Source organism: Callorhinchus milii, unplaced genomic scaffold (genome assembly GCF_018977255.1).
Source record: "Callorhinchus milii isolate IMCB2004 unplaced genomic scaffold, IMCB_Cmil_1.0 Scaffold8, whole genome shotgun sequence".
Lineage (NCBI taxonomy): Eukaryota > Metazoa > Chordata > Chondrichthyes > Chimaeriformes > Callorhinchidae > Callorhinchus > Callorhinchus milii.
The window spans coordinates 11672789-11692276 of NW_024704749.1; the positions used below are offsets into that span (position 1 = coordinate 11672789).

General features: G+C 49.5%; 1 protein-coding gene across 2 annotated transcripts; it reads right to left on the reverse strand.

The window, feature by feature from the left end:
• Positions 1 to 1866: 1866 nt before the first annotated feature.
• txnrd2.2 (thioredoxin reductase 2, tandem duplicate 2) lies at positions 1867 to 16873 on the reverse strand. 2 transcript variants are annotated; one of them, XM_007901926.2, is made up of 15 exons: positions 16726 to 16873; positions 15861 to 15917; positions 14944 to 15088; positions 13363 to 13437; positions 12870 to 12948; positions 12583 to 12645; positions 12328 to 12395; positions 8926 to 8945; positions 8500 to 8591; positions 6944 to 7118; positions 4675 to 4811; positions 4495 to 4590; positions 3871 to 3963; positions 3506 to 3675; positions 1867 to 3214 (listed from the first exon to the last, which is right to left on the reverse strand). In XM_007901926.2, exons 3-15 carry the CDS (start codon positions 15027 to 15029, stop codon positions 3091 to 3093), a joined length of 1278 nt encoding a protein of 425 aa, XP_007900117.2. In that variant the 5' UTR covers positions 15030 to 15088; positions 15861 to 15917; positions 16726 to 16873; the 3' UTR covers positions 1867 to 3090. The 2 variants fall into 2 exon arrangements, with proteins under 2 accessions (XP_007900117.2, XP_042193575.1); XM_042337641.1 differs by having other exon boundaries at positions 4675 to 4821; positions 6939 to 7118.
• Positions 16874 to 19488: the final 2615 nt, after the last annotated feature.

The window sequence follows — 19488 nt, forward strand, 5'->3', positions numbered from 1 at the left end:
GGCTGTTGGAATAGAGAAGTTTCTCTCTCTCCCCCGGTGTCCTGGCCGACAATCCCCTTGAAAATAAGTCATTCGCTTTGTGGCTGTTTGCGAGGATGTTGCTGTGCACAAATTGGTTGCTGCTTTTTGCCTACAAAGTACAGTCACCACACTTCACAGTAAAATCCTGTGAAGCACCTTGAGATGTCTCGATGACATGATAAGTCGCTGTATCGAGTGCGAGGATGATTAGTATAGAACGATTGGTGTAAACATAGGCAAATGTTGGCGGGGAGGAGGTTATTGAAAATATAACACAATGTATTTTCGTGTCAATGGGAACTAACATTTTGGAGGCACAGTAAATGGCTTATTCCTATCCTGCTATTTCTAGTGTTCATTAATAAAATGTCCTTTTAACTTAAATCTCCGAGAAACATAAAAGTACATAAAAGCCCTCCCCAAAAGGAAAAGTTACCCACCACAAGGTTTTATTCCTCCCGTGGGTTTAAGGAATGCTGGAGACTGTGGGAAACGGCCCATATCAAAGGCCGGGCAAGAATGAAAGGGATTTTGAAGCTTTTTGCTTATAGCGATGTTGGCATTGTGGTCATGGGAATGAGGACAGAACCTTCTTGAGAAGACGTGAGGAGTGACACAGAGAACAGCCAGAATCATGGGAGGCTGCAGTAATTCACCACTAACACGGCTGCGTGTATATGCATATAATATACATTTGTGTGTAAAATAATAATAATCCTTGCATTTGACACAGCGCCTCATCACATCGTTGAGACGTCTCAAAGTGTTTCACAGAATATACTGTAAAGTGAATTGACTGTGTATTTTGTGGGCGAAACACGGGAGCCAATTGCGCACAGCAGCGTCCCCACAAACAGTCGGGGATTTTAGTGATTTTTTAAAATATATTTTTGGGAGGTGGGATTATTACCCCCGGAAAGCAATCCGCCAATCGACTAACAACCTGGTTCCTACTCACTGCTGGTAAAGAGATTTATATAGAATTTATATTAATTCCTCATATATTTTGTAAAATATATAAAGAATTGTGAACAAGCAGATTGTCCTGGTTCAGTTTTTTTTTCTCTGGAGATGAACCAATTTGCTGCTTCAGAACTGAACCGTGCACGTTTTTCATCGTGCTAATGTCATTACAATATTAAGCAGGCAGCTCCCTATTACTTAAAAGAGCCGTCAATTTGTTCTTGGCTGTGGTTCAGTGGTGTAAATCCAGGGGAGTTCTTTTTAAGAAAAAGGATTCTGAGCCGCATATCACAAAAACAAAGCACTCCCTTCTGTAGCTTCAAGGACATCTGAATAAAGGGGTAATTAAAGTGGCTGAAAGGATGGTGTCATGGTCAAAATCCCTGGTTTAATATTGGGAGGAGGGAGGGGGTTAGGAGAGAGAGGAGGCCAGTCAGTATCCGATAATAATAATAATAATCGTTGGATTTGATACAGTGCCTCATCTGATCATTGAGACGTCTCAAAGCGCTTCACAGGATACACTGTAAAGTGGAGTGACTGTGTATTTTGTGGGCGATACGCGGCAGCCAATTGTGCACAGCAGCGTCCCCACAAACAGTCGTGGATTGAATGACCCATTTATTTTTGGAGGGAAGGATTATTAATCAAAGAGATGCCATCACAACACAATACACAATGACATCTACACGGCCTTTCACATCGCGAGGAGGTCCTTAATGTTTAATACTTAACACTGGAATCGGTTACCCTGAGGGCGCGGAGGGAAAGATGACCGGAAGTGCAGTCAGAGAGAGATAGAGAGAAACCAGTGAGTGTGAAAGTAGGAGAGAGAGAGGGGGGGGGGCATGAAATGGCCAGTGAAAGACAAATAATCGGGTAAAAGCAGCGAATATAACACTTTATTTAGATCTCGATGCCGATTGTCATCAGGGCTGTCTCTCCCACGTCGCTGGGTTTACAAACAGCTCGTCATTAAACGGCAAAGTGTTGGTCATGAACAGAGCAGCTAACGCCCTCAACACCCCCCTCCCCAACCTAACCATGAGGCTGTTTGGTCTTGCAATTTAACACACGGCCCAGAATTGTGACAAGATTCCTCAATACTTACTGTTACTATTAAAGGATTATTATTAGAATAATACCGCCGTGATCTGGAAGCCATTTTTTCTCCGCGTTTCATTAAACAAACACGAAAATGGCTTTGGAGTTAAGACCAAATTTTAAAAATATTGTAAGACAAAACGGTGCCACGCTTAAGACCAGGTGGACTTCAGGGCCACTGGTCGCTTCCCTTTCTCTCCCATACAATAACCCGAGCGATCAAGGTAATGCCAAGTCAAAACTGCTGCTCTGTGCTGCTCACATAGACATCCCTGAAAAAAGCACACGGAAAAAAAAACTTTCTGGCTTAGGACACGCTCCACAGTGAAACTGAACTGGGGGGGAAAGGGAGGGGGACTGGGACAGGCGCGGGGTGGTTAAAATGGTAACGTTCACCAAAACATTCCAGCAAGGAATCCAGTCAAATCACCCAAACCCTCAACGGAAAACGAGGTCATTGTCCATTCACCTTGAAACCCATTGCCCCCGGTTGGTCGGGTTGGGTTTGGGCTGATCCTGGTTTGTTCTGGTAGATATACGCCCTCTACTGGCTGCTCCAAGAACTGTACCTACAGACCACAACCTCTCCCCCGCCCGCCCCGCCCGCCCCCCATTACAATGGTCCAGTCCAGATTTACAGTGCTGTAATGGGGCGCGCTGTAATAAAACAAAATGGCCGCCAAGACAGCGCTTCCGTCGCTGACGCCACTTCCTGTGCGTCTCGCACTCACTCACACTCCCAGTAGTTTCTGGGAAAGCTCCAGCCTCGGGGAGGCACAGGAAGCCCCAGTGTACATCGCTCTGTGAGGGCAGCGCGGCCTGGAATAATCCAGAATAAACCCTGTTATAACGCTCCTCGAGATTTGATGGACCACAATGTTATATCAGAGTTATATCAGGACAAAGGACCTGTGACCCCAAACTCGCTCCTCCCCAGCCCAGTGTGTAGCCGCAGTCGGTGCCAGTTCCCCGTGTGCTGTAGTCTCAGGGAGAGAGTTACCCTCAGCAGCCGGTGACTGTGGGGTCCAGCCTCGAGCGCTTGGTGATGTTCAGTTTGTTGACGTCCTCGGCACAGGTCGGATGGATTCCCACCGTGGCCACCAGCTGAGAGTACGTAGCCTCACATCTGCCGAGAGAGGGGGAGAGAGAGAGAGGGAGAGAAGGTGGGGTTAGAGAGCACTGAGCGCTCTTGAGATCATCATAATAGTAATCCTGGCGTTTGATACAGCGTCTTATCAGGTCGTTGAGACGTCACAAAGCGCTTCATTGGATACACTAAATTGGAGTGACTGTATTCTGTGGGTGAAACGCGGCAGTCGATTGCGGCACGGACGAGCTGGGCTGGATGGCCTGTTTGCGAGCTGTATGACGCAGTATAACTCTGGGTATTTGTGGAGTCAGTGAGAGACGTTCTTACTTTATAGCCAGCGCGAAGCCCTGGATGACTTCGCCAGCGTTGGGTCCGATGAAGTGAAGCCCCAGAATACGCTGATCACCTTCCCGCAAGCAGAGCATCTTAATATAACACTGATTGGCACCGCGCTCAGTCACTGAGAACTCCAGTGGCTTGTAATAGGCGTGGTACACCTGGTCACAGAGAGACACACACACAGATTTAGAGACTTGGAGAGGGAGAGAGAGAGAGACACACATCGAGAGAGAGAGAGTCAAACATAGACAGGGCAGCGGGACAGAGAGAGTAAGAGAGATAAACGGAGAGAGCGTGAGAGACAGAGAGAAAGAGAGAGACAGAGAATGAGAGAGAGAGTGTGTGTTCTTTACCTCGATGTTGTCTTGACCAAAGCTGCTCACAGCCTTCTCTTCGGACAGCCCCACACAGCCGTACTCCAGTGGGGTGAACACTGTTGTGGGAACCTGTAGATGTAGAGAGTCCCACACAGGGATCAAACACCAGGTTATCACAGCCTCGGAGAACAAATAGACATTACCTCCTCTCTCTCCCCCCACCCTGACGCCAATGTGTATCATGTCCCAGTCAATAGCCTGGTTCCAGATAATAATAATCCTCGCATTTGATACGGCGCCTTATCACTTATTTTGAGACGTCTCAAAGCGCTTCACAGGATATACTGTAAAGTGTAGTGGCTGTGTATTTTGTGGGCGAAACCCAGCAGCCAATTGCGCACAGCAGAGTCCCCACAAACAGTCGTGGATTGAGTGACCACACTTTTGTGTGTGAAGGGATTATTACCCCCAGAAAGCGATCGCCAATCGACTAACAACCGGGATCCTATTGACCGCAGGTAAACAGAGGCGTGCGCGTGGAGTACGGAAACTTGACTAAGGTTTGACCTTTTCACCTCTCTGAACCGAATGTGGGACACGGGGCTAACCCCCACACCCCCCCCCCTCTCCCCCCCACCCTCAGCCTCTCGGTTCACTCACCTTGTCATAGTCCATCAGTTCGGTTACCTGCCCACACAGCCTGCGAGCCAGCAGTTTCCCGGCTCTGATAGCTGTGGGGGTGAGCTCCGGGCGGCCCTGTTAGAAACATATACCATAAATATGTGTGATAGACAGGGCGAGGTTAGCGGCTGTGTTTGTCATGTCAGGTTCCGATCTCACCTCAGTCACATCCCCGATGGCGTAGATGTTGGGGACAGAAGATTCCTCCCCGGCCCCAACGATGATCTTCCCGGTTTTGGGATTTACGGGAACGCCGGCTCTCTCCAGGCTCAGCTCCTTGGTCTCCGCTGTGCGACCTGCCAACAGCTCACAGGGAGAGACACCATCAGCAACTCGGATAAAGCAGTGGAGAGGAGAGGCGGGGGCGGAGGATAATAATAATAATCCTCGCATTTGACACAGCGCCTTATCACGTCGTCGAGACGTCTCAAAGCGCATCACAGGACACACTGTAAAGTGAATTGACTGTAAATTTTTGTTAGCAAAACACGGCAGCCAATTGCGCCCAGCGACGTCCCCACAAACAGCCGTGGATTGTGCCACAATATTGTTATTATTATTATTTTAAATTTAGAAGACGTCCGAGACCGAGGGAACTCGAAAGCTGGTACGGAGATCAGGGCAACACAGATGTTAATAAACAGCTGGAACGGGTTACCAGGGGGAAGGGTTAGTCCAGAACCCTGCACTTAGTTAGGAGACGTCTCGTTGCTGGACTGGGTGTAAGGGGAGGATGAGATCAAACAAGCAGGAGGGTTTCCTTCACCTGAAACTCTCTCGTGAATTCTGCGGCCAATGTTAACGTCTCTAGTTTTCAATAACTAGCAAAACATTACGATTTACAGGGGTATAAATTAGAAATGGATCCACAACCGGGTAGAAAAGTAAATTGGATGCATTTGTTGCAAGTCTAAACATTAAGGTCTCATTCTCGAAAAAGAGAGAGATATAAAACGTGGTTTGAATATACTTGGCAGCTCCCACTAAAAGCAAGGATTGTTAATTTATTATCGAGCCTGACTTTGTCCTTTAAATCTCGACCTTTGATTATCTTGAATCAATTCCGAGTTTAGAAACTTGTAGCCGTTCAAGGCAGCCAGGAAATCTCTGACCTCGGAGTTACTTTGAATACTTTGCCAAGATTCCTGACATCCCTCGACAGACAAGCATCAGAGAGGGAGCTTTGCAAGTGCACAGAGAGTTACGATATGAGAGAGCGAGCGACCACCGTATGAACAATAATAATAATAATCCTTGTATTTGCTACAGCGCCTTATCGAGTCTTCTACACGTCTCAAAGCGCTTCACAGAATATATTGAGCAGTGAATTGACTGTATGTTTTGTGGGCAAAACACGGCAGCCGATTGCGCACAGCAGTGTGCCACAAACAGTCGTGGATTGAGTGATATTATTTTTTTAAGGGATTATTATCCCCGGAAAGCGATCTGCTAATCGACTAACAGCCGGGTTCCTACTTACTGCTGGTAAACAGGCGTGTGGGGTAAGGAAACCTGCCTTAGGATTGGGCTGCCTGGGAATCAAATCCGGGTCTCTTACTTGCGAGGCGAGTGCTCCAACCACAATATATCAAAATGACCCAGGAAGGAATGGTTCTGCTCTGCCGCTCTGAGATCAGAGGCCTCGGGTGAGAAAATCAACCTCAATAACGTTAAGAGTTCGGCTTCTGTCTCGGGGGCTAATCTTCAGTTATTTTTTGTAGACACGGTACATCGCAGCAGTCACTGAAACGAATCTACCCCACATCCCTCCCCGCTTGATTAGTGTTGAGCTGTGTTGATAAGCGGCGAAAGCCAAGGCCACCCGACTCTCAGTGTGAACGTGGGAGACACAGAAATACCAGGAGGGAGAGGAGAGGGAACCGTTCAGTATAACAGCAGATTGAGGCAGGACGGGGCGGGTGGGAGGGGAACACAGCCAGGCTGGGTGGGTGCCATCAGGAGTCAGGCATTCCCTGACAAAGCTACTGTGTATTTACTGCCCAGAGTTAAACAGCAGCAACAATAGCTCTCATTTACACAGTGCCCTCCAAGTCGGGCAGACGTCCCAAGGTGCTGGACAGACAAGAACATAAGATTTACTAGGCCAGAAGGCCAAGGTCCATCTTCCACCATCCTGGCAGTCACTTGACATGTCGTGTCTCAAACTATATGCTGTTTCCCCAGATATCATTTCCTAACAGAAATCTCGCTCATTTGTTCTTGAAAGAATCGACACAAGGATTTGGACCCGAGCTGGGGCTTGGGATAAGGAGAGGTGAGGGGTGGAGGGCAGGGAGGGTGAGGGTAGGACAGTGACTGAAGGCTCAGTCGAAGAGGAGGATCTTGAGAGACCGCTGATGGTTGGGGGACATTTAAACAACAAGTGTTTGTGACTTTTACAGGCAAGTGAGAAGAGGGCTAACCTCACCTACAGCCCACATCACTGTGTCGAAGGTGTCTCCCTCCACTCGGCCTGACTGCTGATCACTCCACGTGACGTGTAGCCGCCCGCTGGTCTCTCTCTCCACGCTGCGCGGCACACATTTCCACAGAAGCCGAGTGCCGTGGGAGACCATATGGTCCGTCACCAGCTGTGCCATTTGCTGAGCAAAGGAAAGAACAACAACAACTTGTGTTTATACGGCGCCATTCACGCAGAGGCATGTAATGTGGAGTCCCACAGCACAGCGATCGGGACCCGGGTTCGATTCCCGGGCGGGTCAGAGCAAAACCTTGGCAATTTCCTTACTCCGGTGGACACACACACGCCTCTGTTTACCAGCAGTCAGTAGGAACCCGGTTGTTAGTCGATTGGTGGATCACTTTCCTGGGGTAATAATCCCTCCAAACAAAAAAAAATGAATAACTTAAGCACTCAATTCACGACTGTTTGTGGGACGCCGCTGCGCGCAATTGGCTGCCTGTTTTGCCCACAAAATACACAGTCACTCCATTTTACAGTATATCCAGTGAAGCGCTTTGAGGCTTCTCAACAACGTGATAAGGCGCCATATCAAATGCAAGGGTTATTATTGCTATAATGCACAAGGGAGGGCAACCCACACCCACACGGCTTGTTTGTGAGGTTCTTTTTGCAGGTTTCCTTTTCTTTTCCTACTGTTACAATTGTTTTCCCTTTGGGAGAGTGAAAGGCAATCTCTGCCTGGCCCGGGTTTCCTGTTGTTGGTTGCACTGAAACATGTAAATTTAGCATTTGTGTAAGTGCAAGTCTGTGTTCCTGATGGCACACCACAGGCTCAATATTAATCCTTTCTTGTGGGGAGGACGTCTCAAAGCGCCTCACAGGATCTATAAAATACCGCAACACTATTTGCATTGTATTTATCGTGCCTTTCACATCGTCGAGACGTTTCAAAGTGCTTCACAGGATTCTCTACTGTGAAGTGTTTGGGAGGCAGATAATTTGCACAAGGCAACATCTCACAAACAGCCAATGAAGTGAATGAGCCATTTTATCTGAGGAACCTATCAAACAAATTGAGAGGGGCGGAGAGGGGAAATAGATAAGAGTTAGAGGAGAGAGGAGGGAAGAGAGAGAGAGAGAGGAGAGGGAGAACAAAGGGAGAGAAAGAAGGGAGAGAGAGGAGGTGAAGAGTTAGAGAGAGGAGAGAGAGGCCACATACTGTACATGATGAAATATGCGGAGTGTGGGACGAGTTACAGTACAGGACATTCGGATCATATCTCAATCAGGACATCAATAAAACATTCACATGTGGCTCCTGCACTTTGCAATGTTCTGTGAACCTCCCACCCCCTCTCTCCCCCACCTATCGCTTGCACTCACTCTTACTTCCCTATCAAAGCCACATGTCCCGGATAGTTTGCTGAGCGAGTGACTTTCGCACTGATCAAACCTCCGCTTCTCCAGATAGATAGATAACAGGACTTTGTGGACACCTTGGAGTTGAGAGAGTGCAGTGGGTCTGGGCTGCTGTGTTTATCAGTGGTCGGTGTCTGTACCTGATCAAACCCTCGCAGGGGGATGCTCCTCACCATCAGTGAAGTGTTCAGGCCGATGCCTGTCAGGAAGCCTGCACACTCCAGTCCCACATCTAATGAAGCCCGAGTCAAGGACTCAAACGCAGTAGAGTTTACACTGTCTGGCCAAGCTTTCCCGCTGCTTGTACAGCGAGGACCACCCCACCCATTTAGTGAAGGCTTTGGCTGCAGGGTTACCAGGAGCTGAGGGGGAGGATTCCCTGCCCCCAGTGACTGGTCGGCCCTTCCAGGTCCTGCCGATGAGCCGGGCCGGGCTGTGCTGCCATCAGCGGCCCCTCCTGGCTCAGGAACTGGGACTGGAGGTGATTTGCAAGCGCTCATTCCCACCCGATTATCCAGGATAATTCCCAGCCGTCGCTTTAAAACACTTTGTTAAATGAAGGATACAGCTTCCACCGACAACTAACCTAAAGGGAAAAAATAACATTAAACAGGTTTGTTTGTTCTGTTCCTCTCTCCAGTTTACTTTACCCCTTTTTTATATGGCTTTCTTAGGCAAGTTTCCTTACTCCACACACACACCTCTGATTTCCAGCAGTAAGTAGAAACCCGCTTATTTGTCGATTGGTGGATCGCTTTCCAGGGGTAATAATCCCTCCCCCCCAAAAAAATATATATAACAATAATTTGGTGACTCAATCCATGAGTGTGTGTGGGGACGCTGCTGTGCACAATTGGCTGCCACGTTTCACCCACAAAATACACAGTCACCACTTTACAGTATATTCTGTGAAACGCTTTGAGACGTCCCGACAATGTGATAAGGCTCTGTATCAAATACAAGGATTATTATTACAAGACAGATAAAGAGTTGGGGTGGGAGGGGGGGGAAAGGGGGAAAGCTTGTGCGTATATACACAAGCACGTTTTATAACTGAAGAGAAAAAGCACACGTAATACAAGGGTGTGTTTTTTTTAAAAGAGAAAAGACTTTGGAAAATAAAAGGGTGTGTGTGTGTGTCGGGGTGGGGGAGGGAGGGAGCTGCATGTGTGGTCCGGCCTAACCTAAGCTCAGAGACACTTGAAAGATGAGTTTGATGCTGGGAAGGATAATTCCAATGTCAAGGCTAATCCCATCAGGTATTAAGAAAATAATGCCATCGAAAAATGCAATGCTGGTTACAAAATAATTTGGGCATTTTCTGTTTGTTGCCCCGGGGGGAGGGAGGGGGGGGGGAGGGAGTGAGGGGGGGAGGGTGACATCGCCAGTGTTAATCCCACTCTGAGACGGGTACAATATCAAACCAATTCTCCTCAATACTCAAACTGCAACTTTAATAGTATCATGGATCAATTTTATACAAGCAGATACACACTTATATCCAACACACATACAGTACACATCCAACACACACACACCCCTAATACACGCACACGCCCCCAACACGCACACGCCCCCAACACGCACACGCCCCCAACACACAACGCACACACAAACCCAACACGCACACGCATCCAACACACACACACAAATGCCCTCTCACACACACACACACACACATCCTTTGTAAAGAAATCAAAATGAAACCCTCCCAACAGAAGAAAAACATCATTGTGGGGTGGTAACAATAAGAGCCGGAGCAAGAGCCAGCTATAGATTTGTTGACAACGGTGACAGGAACAGTCCTGTACCCGCTCCAGGCCACTCCAGGACTCCTGCAGGAATGTGACAGTGTAAACAGCAACACAGCTTCCAGCCTCTGTTACAACGTGTATCAACAGCAACCAGACAAAGGCAGAGTTGGAAATAAGACCTGTTTTACACACAGACATTCTCACATCCTCTCACACACACACACACACAAGCTCACAGCCTCTCTCACACCCGTGCGCGCGCGCACACACACACACACACACACACAGAGTATAAGGATGACTTTGCTCCTGGTGTCTGTCTTGAAATTGCCCCTTTACAACTCTATACCCGTACCCTCTTGTTCTACCTCTTCATCCAAACTGATCTTGTTTCGCCCACAAAACACACAGTCACTGCACTTCACAGTATATTCCGTGAAGCCCTTCGAGACGTCTCAAAGACCTGATGAGGCGCTACACCAAATGCAAGGATAATAATTATTATTATTATTATTATTGTTTTGTTTCATTCTGAAGTATTGAGCTGGGATTATTATTTCAGTGTTCGGGGATCAAACCGTTTCAACGGGTGCAAGTGAGACGCGATGTTTAGCCCCTCGTTAGTCCGGCTAAATTACTGCTTGCAAAGATTTGGGGTAAGATTCTCACCCCCCACCCCCCCCCCACCCCCCCCACACCCACCCCCTCGCTGGGCTGGAGCAATGACTGCTGAATACTGGGCATCTCCTGCCCTCCAGTGGTGGCAGAGTGCGACTGCAGCCACAAACCGAGGAAAAAGGGCGTTTTCAAGTCATTTCAGCTTCTTTGAATGCAATTTTCTTGAAGGGTTTTTCCTCCCCCTCCCCCTCCCCCCCACACACACACACATATCCCCCCTCTCTCAGACACACACACAAAAAAACACCACACATGCTCACTCTCACATCCACACACAAACACACACACACCCTCCCTCACACACGTGCCTGCATCACCCACACCCACACACACACGTACAACACGTGCACACGCGCACCACACACAGGATAAACGTCCGAGGGTGCAGCCCACGGGCAGCTCTGTTGAGTTAAGTCCATGACACGCCTCACGTCGCGTTTCCCTTTAACTTAGCTCCGCAGGATGTTATTACTCACTTTTTATTCAGACCATGAAAGGTGAACGAACACCTTTTGCTGTTCGCGGTTGCACAGAGCCACCCCATTGGTCCTGATTAACTTTTAAGGGGCATTTTAAAAAGTATTATTTGAGCTGATCAAATCATCATCGTAACAATTTTTTACATTTGATACAGCGCCTTTCAAGTCAAGGTACCGTAAACCGCTTCACAGGATTGACAGTAAAGTGTAGTGACTGTGTGTTTTGTGGGCGAAACGTGCAGCCGAGTTGCGCACAACAACATCCCCGCAAACAGCTATGATGTGAACGTGTAGTTTTTTCCGGGGGTGGGGGATTGTCAGCCAGGACACCGGGGAAAAGTGGGGGAGAGAGAGAGAGAGAGAGAAACTCCCTTACACAGCTCACATGGGGACTGCTATCTCGGAAGCTGCCTTAAACAGTTCAGGGCACAATAGGGCTCCGTCCGTCAGCCTCACGTGTATTCAGAGCTAAAACACTCAGAGTGGCCGCAGTTTATTAAACAAACAGCAATTTCCTCCGCAGGTTCCAAAGGCACTTGAGTTTAAGCGGAGCTCTGACCCTCACTTTACCCACTTCAACTTCAAAATAAACATCACCGGCCTCCCCAGATGTCAGACATTATTAATGAGCGTGAGTCAGACGGATTCCCAGACGCAGTCTCTCGTCTACCCCTGTGCTCCCCCCGGGGTTGGGGGGGAGACGGGGGGAGTGGGGAGAGGAGGTTAGGCTTCCTGGTGTGTTCAGGAAACATTGCTCCAGAAGGTGTGAAACTGCTGAAAGCCATGTCACACAGAGCTACGCTGAAGGACCACAGAACTGCTTCCCCTGCCCTGAGCTGGTACAACGACCGACTGTTTATCCAGTTAAAAGGAACAGAAGCAAACAACAACTACAACAAGTTGCCTTTACACAGCGTCCCTCATGCTGGGTAGCGAGCCAGAGCGCTTGAGAAGTGGACTGCATTAGAACTGTAACAAACACAAACCTCGTCCACTAATACTCGTCGGGAAAACGAACACTGAACCAAACGTCTCACTGGAACCGACATTCACTCACGTTTTTCCGGGCGAATCTTTAAACCAAAAGATATCGTCGCTGGAAATACCGAGTTCAGCACCGGGAACCTGACCAACAGAGACAAACAAGATCGTCTGAAAACGCTTTCACAGACTAAAAAATATTCATTATTTGCATTTTACTTTATCAAAAATGCTGCAATTTGTGCGAACGCAATCGGAAATAACTTTGTTACCGGAACCCGATCACAAACATTCAGACAGCGAGCGATTTCTCCCGACAATAAACACTTACTTGCGGGGGATATTTCGGCCTCCCTCCCGTTGCTATGACGATGTTTTCAGCTGTCAGAACAGTCTGAAAAATAACCAATATCAATGTTTTTTAGCCCCCGGGAAAGCGATCCATCAACCGACTAACAATCGGGTTCCGACTTTACTGCAGGTTAATAAGGACCCACACTCATACACTGCTCTCCCTAAAAGCTCGCACTTTATCTGCCAATGTTCAAGTGGGATATAGCAGTGACTGACGGACACTGCGGTTACTGAGGCCGAGAGGGAACAGTACAGAAACGTTACCTTTTTCCCAGTCTTGGACACCCCCTGAATTGTGTGGTTGTCGACGAAGCTGCCTTTCAGGTTAAGGTACGTCACCTTCCTGTGGGAGAGAAATGGTCACCGTCTGTACTGGAAACGCAGCAGCAATTGGCTGCTGCGTTTCACCCACAAAATACAGTCACTTCACTTTACAGTATGTCCTGTGAAGTGCTTTGGGACGTCTCAACGACTTGATAAAGCGCTGCATCAAATGAAGGATTATTATCATTATTATTAGCAGTTGGAAGAGTCTGAAAAGAGGGAGAGAATAAACATCTTTCACATGGAAAGGACATCCCAAGATGCTGAACAGTCCTGGCAGGACACCTGATCTGGGGTGGGAGCTAAGAGAGAGAACGGGGAAGGGGAAAGACGACCGAAGGTACGGTCAACGAGGAAGGTCTTGATACGGACCTTGAACGAGGTGAGGGAGGCAGAGAGTTGGAAGAGGCCAGGAAGTGTGGCTCACACTCACTTGTCTTGCAGTTGGACTCTGTGTCCCCAGTTTAAGGATTTCACGTGGTTCTGGATAGCCTGAGCCATGGTCGCCCTGAGGAGCAAAAGAGGATGGTGAGGTCAGTGACACAATAAACACAACAGGTCCACAATACACGAGATGCTGTTTGTTCACAATAACAATATTAATAAGAAATAATCCAGCTCAGCGCTGGGGGGGGAGAGAGAGAGCGCCGTATTGTCAGAGACCTTCAGATGAGATGTTAAACCTCACTCCCCATCTGTGCTCTGTTCAGGTCGACGTTAAAAATCCCGCGGCGCTGTGGGAAAAGAGAAGGGAGTTTCTCTCTCTCTCTCCCGCCCGGTGTCCTGGTCGACAATCCCTAAATAAAATTGCACGTTCACTTCACGGCTGTTTGTGGGGACGTCGCTGTGCGCAAACTGGCTCCCACTAAACACACAGTCACTACATTTTACAGTAGAATCCTGTGAAGCGCTTTGAGACACCTGAACAACGTGAAAGGCGCGATATACATAAATGGAAATTGTATTACATTATAACTCCTGTGAAGCTCTTGGAGATGTCCTACTGACGTGAAAGGCACTGTATCAAATGTAAGGATTCTTATTGTTGCCGTGCCGACTCTCAAACACAAGGGTAATGTTTATTATTACTATCATCGCTGATCTCCCAACACCAGTGTCTGTGCTGGTTGAGAGCCAGCCACTCGCTCCCACTGATGTGAAGCTGCACCTGGTAGAATAATGGAGCCGTGAACTGGAGCTGACTCCATTATGTGATCAGCAACGACAAGCAAACTCTGCCCGAAGGCAGACAGTCAGTCAGACACCTTGTTATTTCACTTTGCAAAACAGCAACGCCTCTATTAGCAACATGCCAGCTCTGTGGTTCTCCAGTGCACAGGAGAGAGAGAGAGAGAGCAGGGCTGGTGGCAGGAAGTGCCTTGTGCTCACACCAGGAGGGGTGTGAGGTGGGCTGGTCGGAAGGTTCGGAGCGAGTGTAAATATCCAGCCAAATTGCTTGCAGCCTTTTCGCTGCAGTCTGACTGGCGCCTCGCCTCTCCTCCCTGCCCACAACACACCTCTGGCTGCCTCCTGGCACCACAAGCAAATGGCTGCTTGGTTCATGTGACTCGGGAGGCAGGACACAGGGTAAAATGCCATCTTGTCCTGCTGTCTGCTTTCAGCTACACTGTCCTCACATAGAGAATGAGGAAGCAGCAATGGCACACTCTGTGTGGATCTCTGTAGGTTCAGCTACATTACTGCTAATAATAATTTGATCACTCAATCCACGAGTGTGTGTGGGCGCTGCTGTGCGCAATTGGCTGCCACGTTTCACCTACAAAATACAGTCACTCCACTTTACAGTATACCCTGTGAAGCGCTTTGAGACGTCTCGTCGACGTGATAAGGCGCTGTATCAAATGCAAGAATTATTATTATAGTATCAAACCCAGAGGTTATCAGGATGTTTTGATGATGAGTTAAGCGATCAGAAGGGTGTGAGGTGCCCTGTGAATTCACTCCTTTCCTTGAAAACTACAGACAGACAAAACACACACACACACAAACCTACCAGTCGTGCCTCACGGGTGATGGAATGTCCCAGCCGTACTTTGTAGCGTCCTTGACAGCGGTGCCCAGCAGGGCCGCCTGGTGCATCAGCTTCTTGGGAATACACCCCACATTGACACAGGTACCACCCAGACCCCATCGGGTGCCTGGAGAGACAGCACAGAACACACCCTGAGAAGAACAAGTTCTCACAAATACAATACCGTCTCACTCTGGCTCGGGGCTAGCGCTCTCTCTCGCCTCTGAGGCAGAAGGTTGTGGGTTCAAGCCCCCTCTACATCGGGACTTGGCATCACATAGTCTAAGCTGATGCTTCTATGGTGTTGCACTGTCGGAGATGCGATCCTTCAGATGAGATGGTAAACCTCACTCCCCGCCTGCGCCCTGTTCAGGCGGATATTAAAGATTTAAAGATCTTGTGGCGCTCATTAATAATAATAATAATAATAATAATCTTTGCATTTGATAGAGCGCTTTTCACGTCTTCTCGAAGCGCTTCACAGAATAGACTGTGAAGTGAATTGACTGTATATTTGTGGGCGAAATGCGGCAGCCAATTGCGCACAGCAGCGTCCCACAAACAGTCGTGGATTGAAGTGATCAAACTATTATTGTTTTTTTTGAGGGATTAGTATTGGGCGTGTGTGCGGAGTAAGGAAACTTGCCTAAGGTTTCTCTTCATTCAAAAAGAGAAGGGAGTTTCTCCCAGTGTCCTGACCAACAGGGCTGATTTCCATCTGGTGGAGGGGAAGGGGTGAGGGGGGGGGGGGGGGGATGGGGAGAGGGTTAAGTACCCTCAAATATTAAGCCTGGTTTATGATCATGGTAATGTAAACGCAACACATCCCAAGTCTGCGTGCTGCGAGCTACGCGCCAGCTCAGGCCCTGAACAAGGTTAAAGTCTCAGCAGGTTCTTACCTTTGGGCGACGGCTCCACGTAATCTAAAACCGCGACTTTCCTGCCAAGCTGTGCAGCTGCGAAACATTTCAATACAAACAGGGAGTTAGAGACAGAGTTAGAGTAAGATCACACCGCACTCCGTGGGCTTCAAATCCGCTTACCACACAGCTGCCGGGAGACACAAATCTATTCTGCTTCCTGGCTGTTTGCGGGACATGGCTGCTGTGCCCTAAGTGGCTGCCACGTTCATTCACAAAATGCACAGTCGCTACACTTTACAGTAAATCCTGTGAAGTGCTGTGAGACGTCCTCCCGATGTGAAATTCAAGGCGCGGTATCAAATGTAATTATTATTATTAGAACGATGTGCAGTTACCGATGTTGTTGAAATGGGTCATCCCTAAAGTGAAAACCCACAGAAGCTCAGGCGGTCGCTCTTCTCTGTAATGTTCGGAGAAGGTTTCCGAAAGACTTAATAATGATTGCAGACTTTTACAGTAAAAGATAATTAGATTTTCTTTTGGTCAGCCGTGTGGCTGACACTTCCAATGATGTAAGCTGTGGAGGGAGGGAGGGAGGGAGGGAAGTAATAATGGATGGAATATTTTTTGCTCTACAGAATCCCCTTTCATTCAACAAAAGCACTCCATCTACCGGGCTGGTGAGGTAATGACTACAGTACAGGATTATTAGTATTACATGTTGTTATAAAGATGCTCATTGCTCTATCTCGTTAGTTTAAATAAAATGGGACTTGATGCTCTGTTGCTGTTCTGGATGCTGAGCATTTGATTATAAACTCCCACATAAACGGACAGGTTATAATCCAAACCACACCCGGGCATTACAGGGCATCAGTCAGGTTACTGCAGCTGAACTGACCTTCCTTGGAGCAGGCGAGGCCGCCAGATCCTCCTCCAATCACCAACAGATCATAATCGTATTTCCCTTCAAATTGAAGCAAAAACGAGTTAAAAGTTGGGATGATTTCTGGGAGACCATTCAGAACTGAGCATCGCCCCCTCCCCCTCCCCCTCATCCCACACCGTCAAACAACCCCCACCCCCCCCCCACCACCCCCCACCCCCCGAGCTTTGCCGGGGACCCGGTGAGGAGGATGAGCTTCAGTCAGATTGTGAATCCTCAGATATTCACAAAGTGGGACCGAGAGAGTTCCTGATGGGAATCGGGGAATCGGAGCTGAGGTACACATCAGCCGTGAGCTGATAGACTGGGGAACAGGCTCGAGGGGCTGAATGGCCTCCTCCTGTCCTTATGTTCCTATGTCACACACACACACAGTGACAGCGACACACAGTGACAGTGACACACACACAGTGACAGAGACACACACAGAGACACACACAGAGACACACACGGTGACAGACAGTGACACACACACAGTGACGGTGACAGAGTGACACAGACACACACAGACACACACAGTGACAGAGTCACACACACACACGGTGACAGAGAGTGACACACACGGTGACAGAGAGTGACACACACGGTGACAGAGAGTGACACACACGGTGACAGAGAGTGACACACACGGTGACAGAGAGTGACACACACGGTGACAGAGAGTGACACACACGGTGACAGAGAGTGACACACACGGTGACAGAGAGTGACACACACGGTGACAGAGAGTGACACACACGGTGACAGAGAGTGACACACACGGTGACAGAGACACACACACACACAGTGACAGAGAGTGACACACACGGTGACAGAGAGTGACACACACGGTGACAGAGACACACACACACACAGTGACAGAGAGTGACACACACGGTGACAGAGAGTGACACACACGGTGACAGAGAGTGACACACACGGTGACAGAGACACACACACACACACAGTGACAGAGAGTGACACACACAGTGACAGAGACACACACACACACAGTGACAGAGAGTGACACACACGGTGACAGAGACACACACACACACACAGTGACAGAGAGTGACACACACAGTGACAGAGAGTGACACACACGGTGGGGTTCCGAGCCACAGGTCGGGGCTGTGACACGGCCCCGGGGTCCCTGTACCTGACAGCCCGCGGGCGGGGGCCCGGGGGGCGCGGGGGGGGACCCGCGGGAGCCGGAGACCCCGGACCCTGGGCGCCGCCATCTTACCGGATGTGAGCTGTCAGGCCCCGCCCCCCGGGAGCTGACATCTTCATCAGCCGGAAACAGACACCACCTGATACCCCCCACACACACACCCACACACACCCCCTGACACACACCCACACACACCCCCTGACACACACCCACACACACACCCTGACACACACCCCTGACACACACACACACACCCTGACACACACCCCCTGACACACACACACACACCCTGACACACACACACACACACACACCCCCTGACACACACCCACACACACCCTGACACACACCCACACACACCCCCTGACACACACACCCCCTGACACACACACCCCCTGACACACACCCACACACCCCCACCCACACCCCCACACACCCCTGACACACACAGCCCCTGACACACACACCCCTGACACACACCCACACACACCCCCTGACACACACCCACACACCCCTGACACACACACCCACACACCCTGACACACACACCCACACACACACCCACAACCCCCCACCCACACCCACCACCTGATACCCCCCCCCACACACACTGATACCCCCCACACTCACACCCCCACACACCCTGATACCCCCCCACACACACCCTGATACCCCCCCACACACACACCCCCACACACACCCTGATACCCCCCACACACACCCTGATACCCCCCCCACACACCCTGATACCCCCACACATACCTTGATACCCCCCCACACACACACCCTGACACACACCCTGATACCCCCCCACACACACACCCTGACACACACACCCACACTGACACACACAGTGACACACTCGCAGTGCTGCAGTGATTTTTTTCCTGGTGCGTCCGAGCTGAGAATTCCGGGCGGTGAACGAACCCTCTCTGGCGCTGCGCCCATTGCTCCCACATCTCTTTTTTTTTGTTTATTTTCCACAAAACACGCAGTCGCTTCCACTCTTACCGTGTGGTCTGCGAAGCGCTTTCAGACGTCTCAACACCGCGATAGAAGGCGCTGCGTCAAATGCAAGGTTTACCATCATCCAGAAAGGTCTTCTGAGGACAATTCATTTTATACGCCTCGTTTCCTGTGTCGGATTCCCTCCATTCATTCACCCAAGCGCAAACTCACTGCAAACACACACACACACACACCCCACATACACCCCCCCCACCCCCACACACACACACACCCCACATACACCCCCCCCACCCACACACACACACCCCACATACACCCCCCCACACACACACCACATACACCCCCCCCACACACACACACACACCCCACATACACCCCCCCCACACACACACACACACACCCCACATACACCCCCCCACCCACACACCCACCCCCCACCCACACACACACACCCCACATACACCTTCCCCCCCCCCACCCAAGCGCATGCTGACGAGTCCGCAAACACGCCGCCGTGGATCGAGTGCCTGACAGGCTGCAGAATTTATTTTTTTTTAAAAAAAAGCTAAAACAAATGATTTCGGTCCCTTCCCCCC

Bases quoted from the DNA above. Each gene is read 5' to 3' on its own strand.
- txnrd2.2 (XM_042337641.1), bottom strand. From the start codon at position 15,029: ATGCACCAGGCGGCCCTGCTGGGCACCGCTGTCAAGGACGCTACAAAG. The intron at 3,676-3,870 runs GTAAAGAACACA...CTCTGTGACCAG, and splicing joins TTGGTCAAGACAACATCGAG to GTGTACCACGCCTATTACAA. The intron at 3,215-3,505 runs GTAAGAACGTCT...CTCTCTCGGCAG, and splicing joins GGCTTCGCGCTGGCTATAAA to ATGTGAGGCTACGTACTCTC.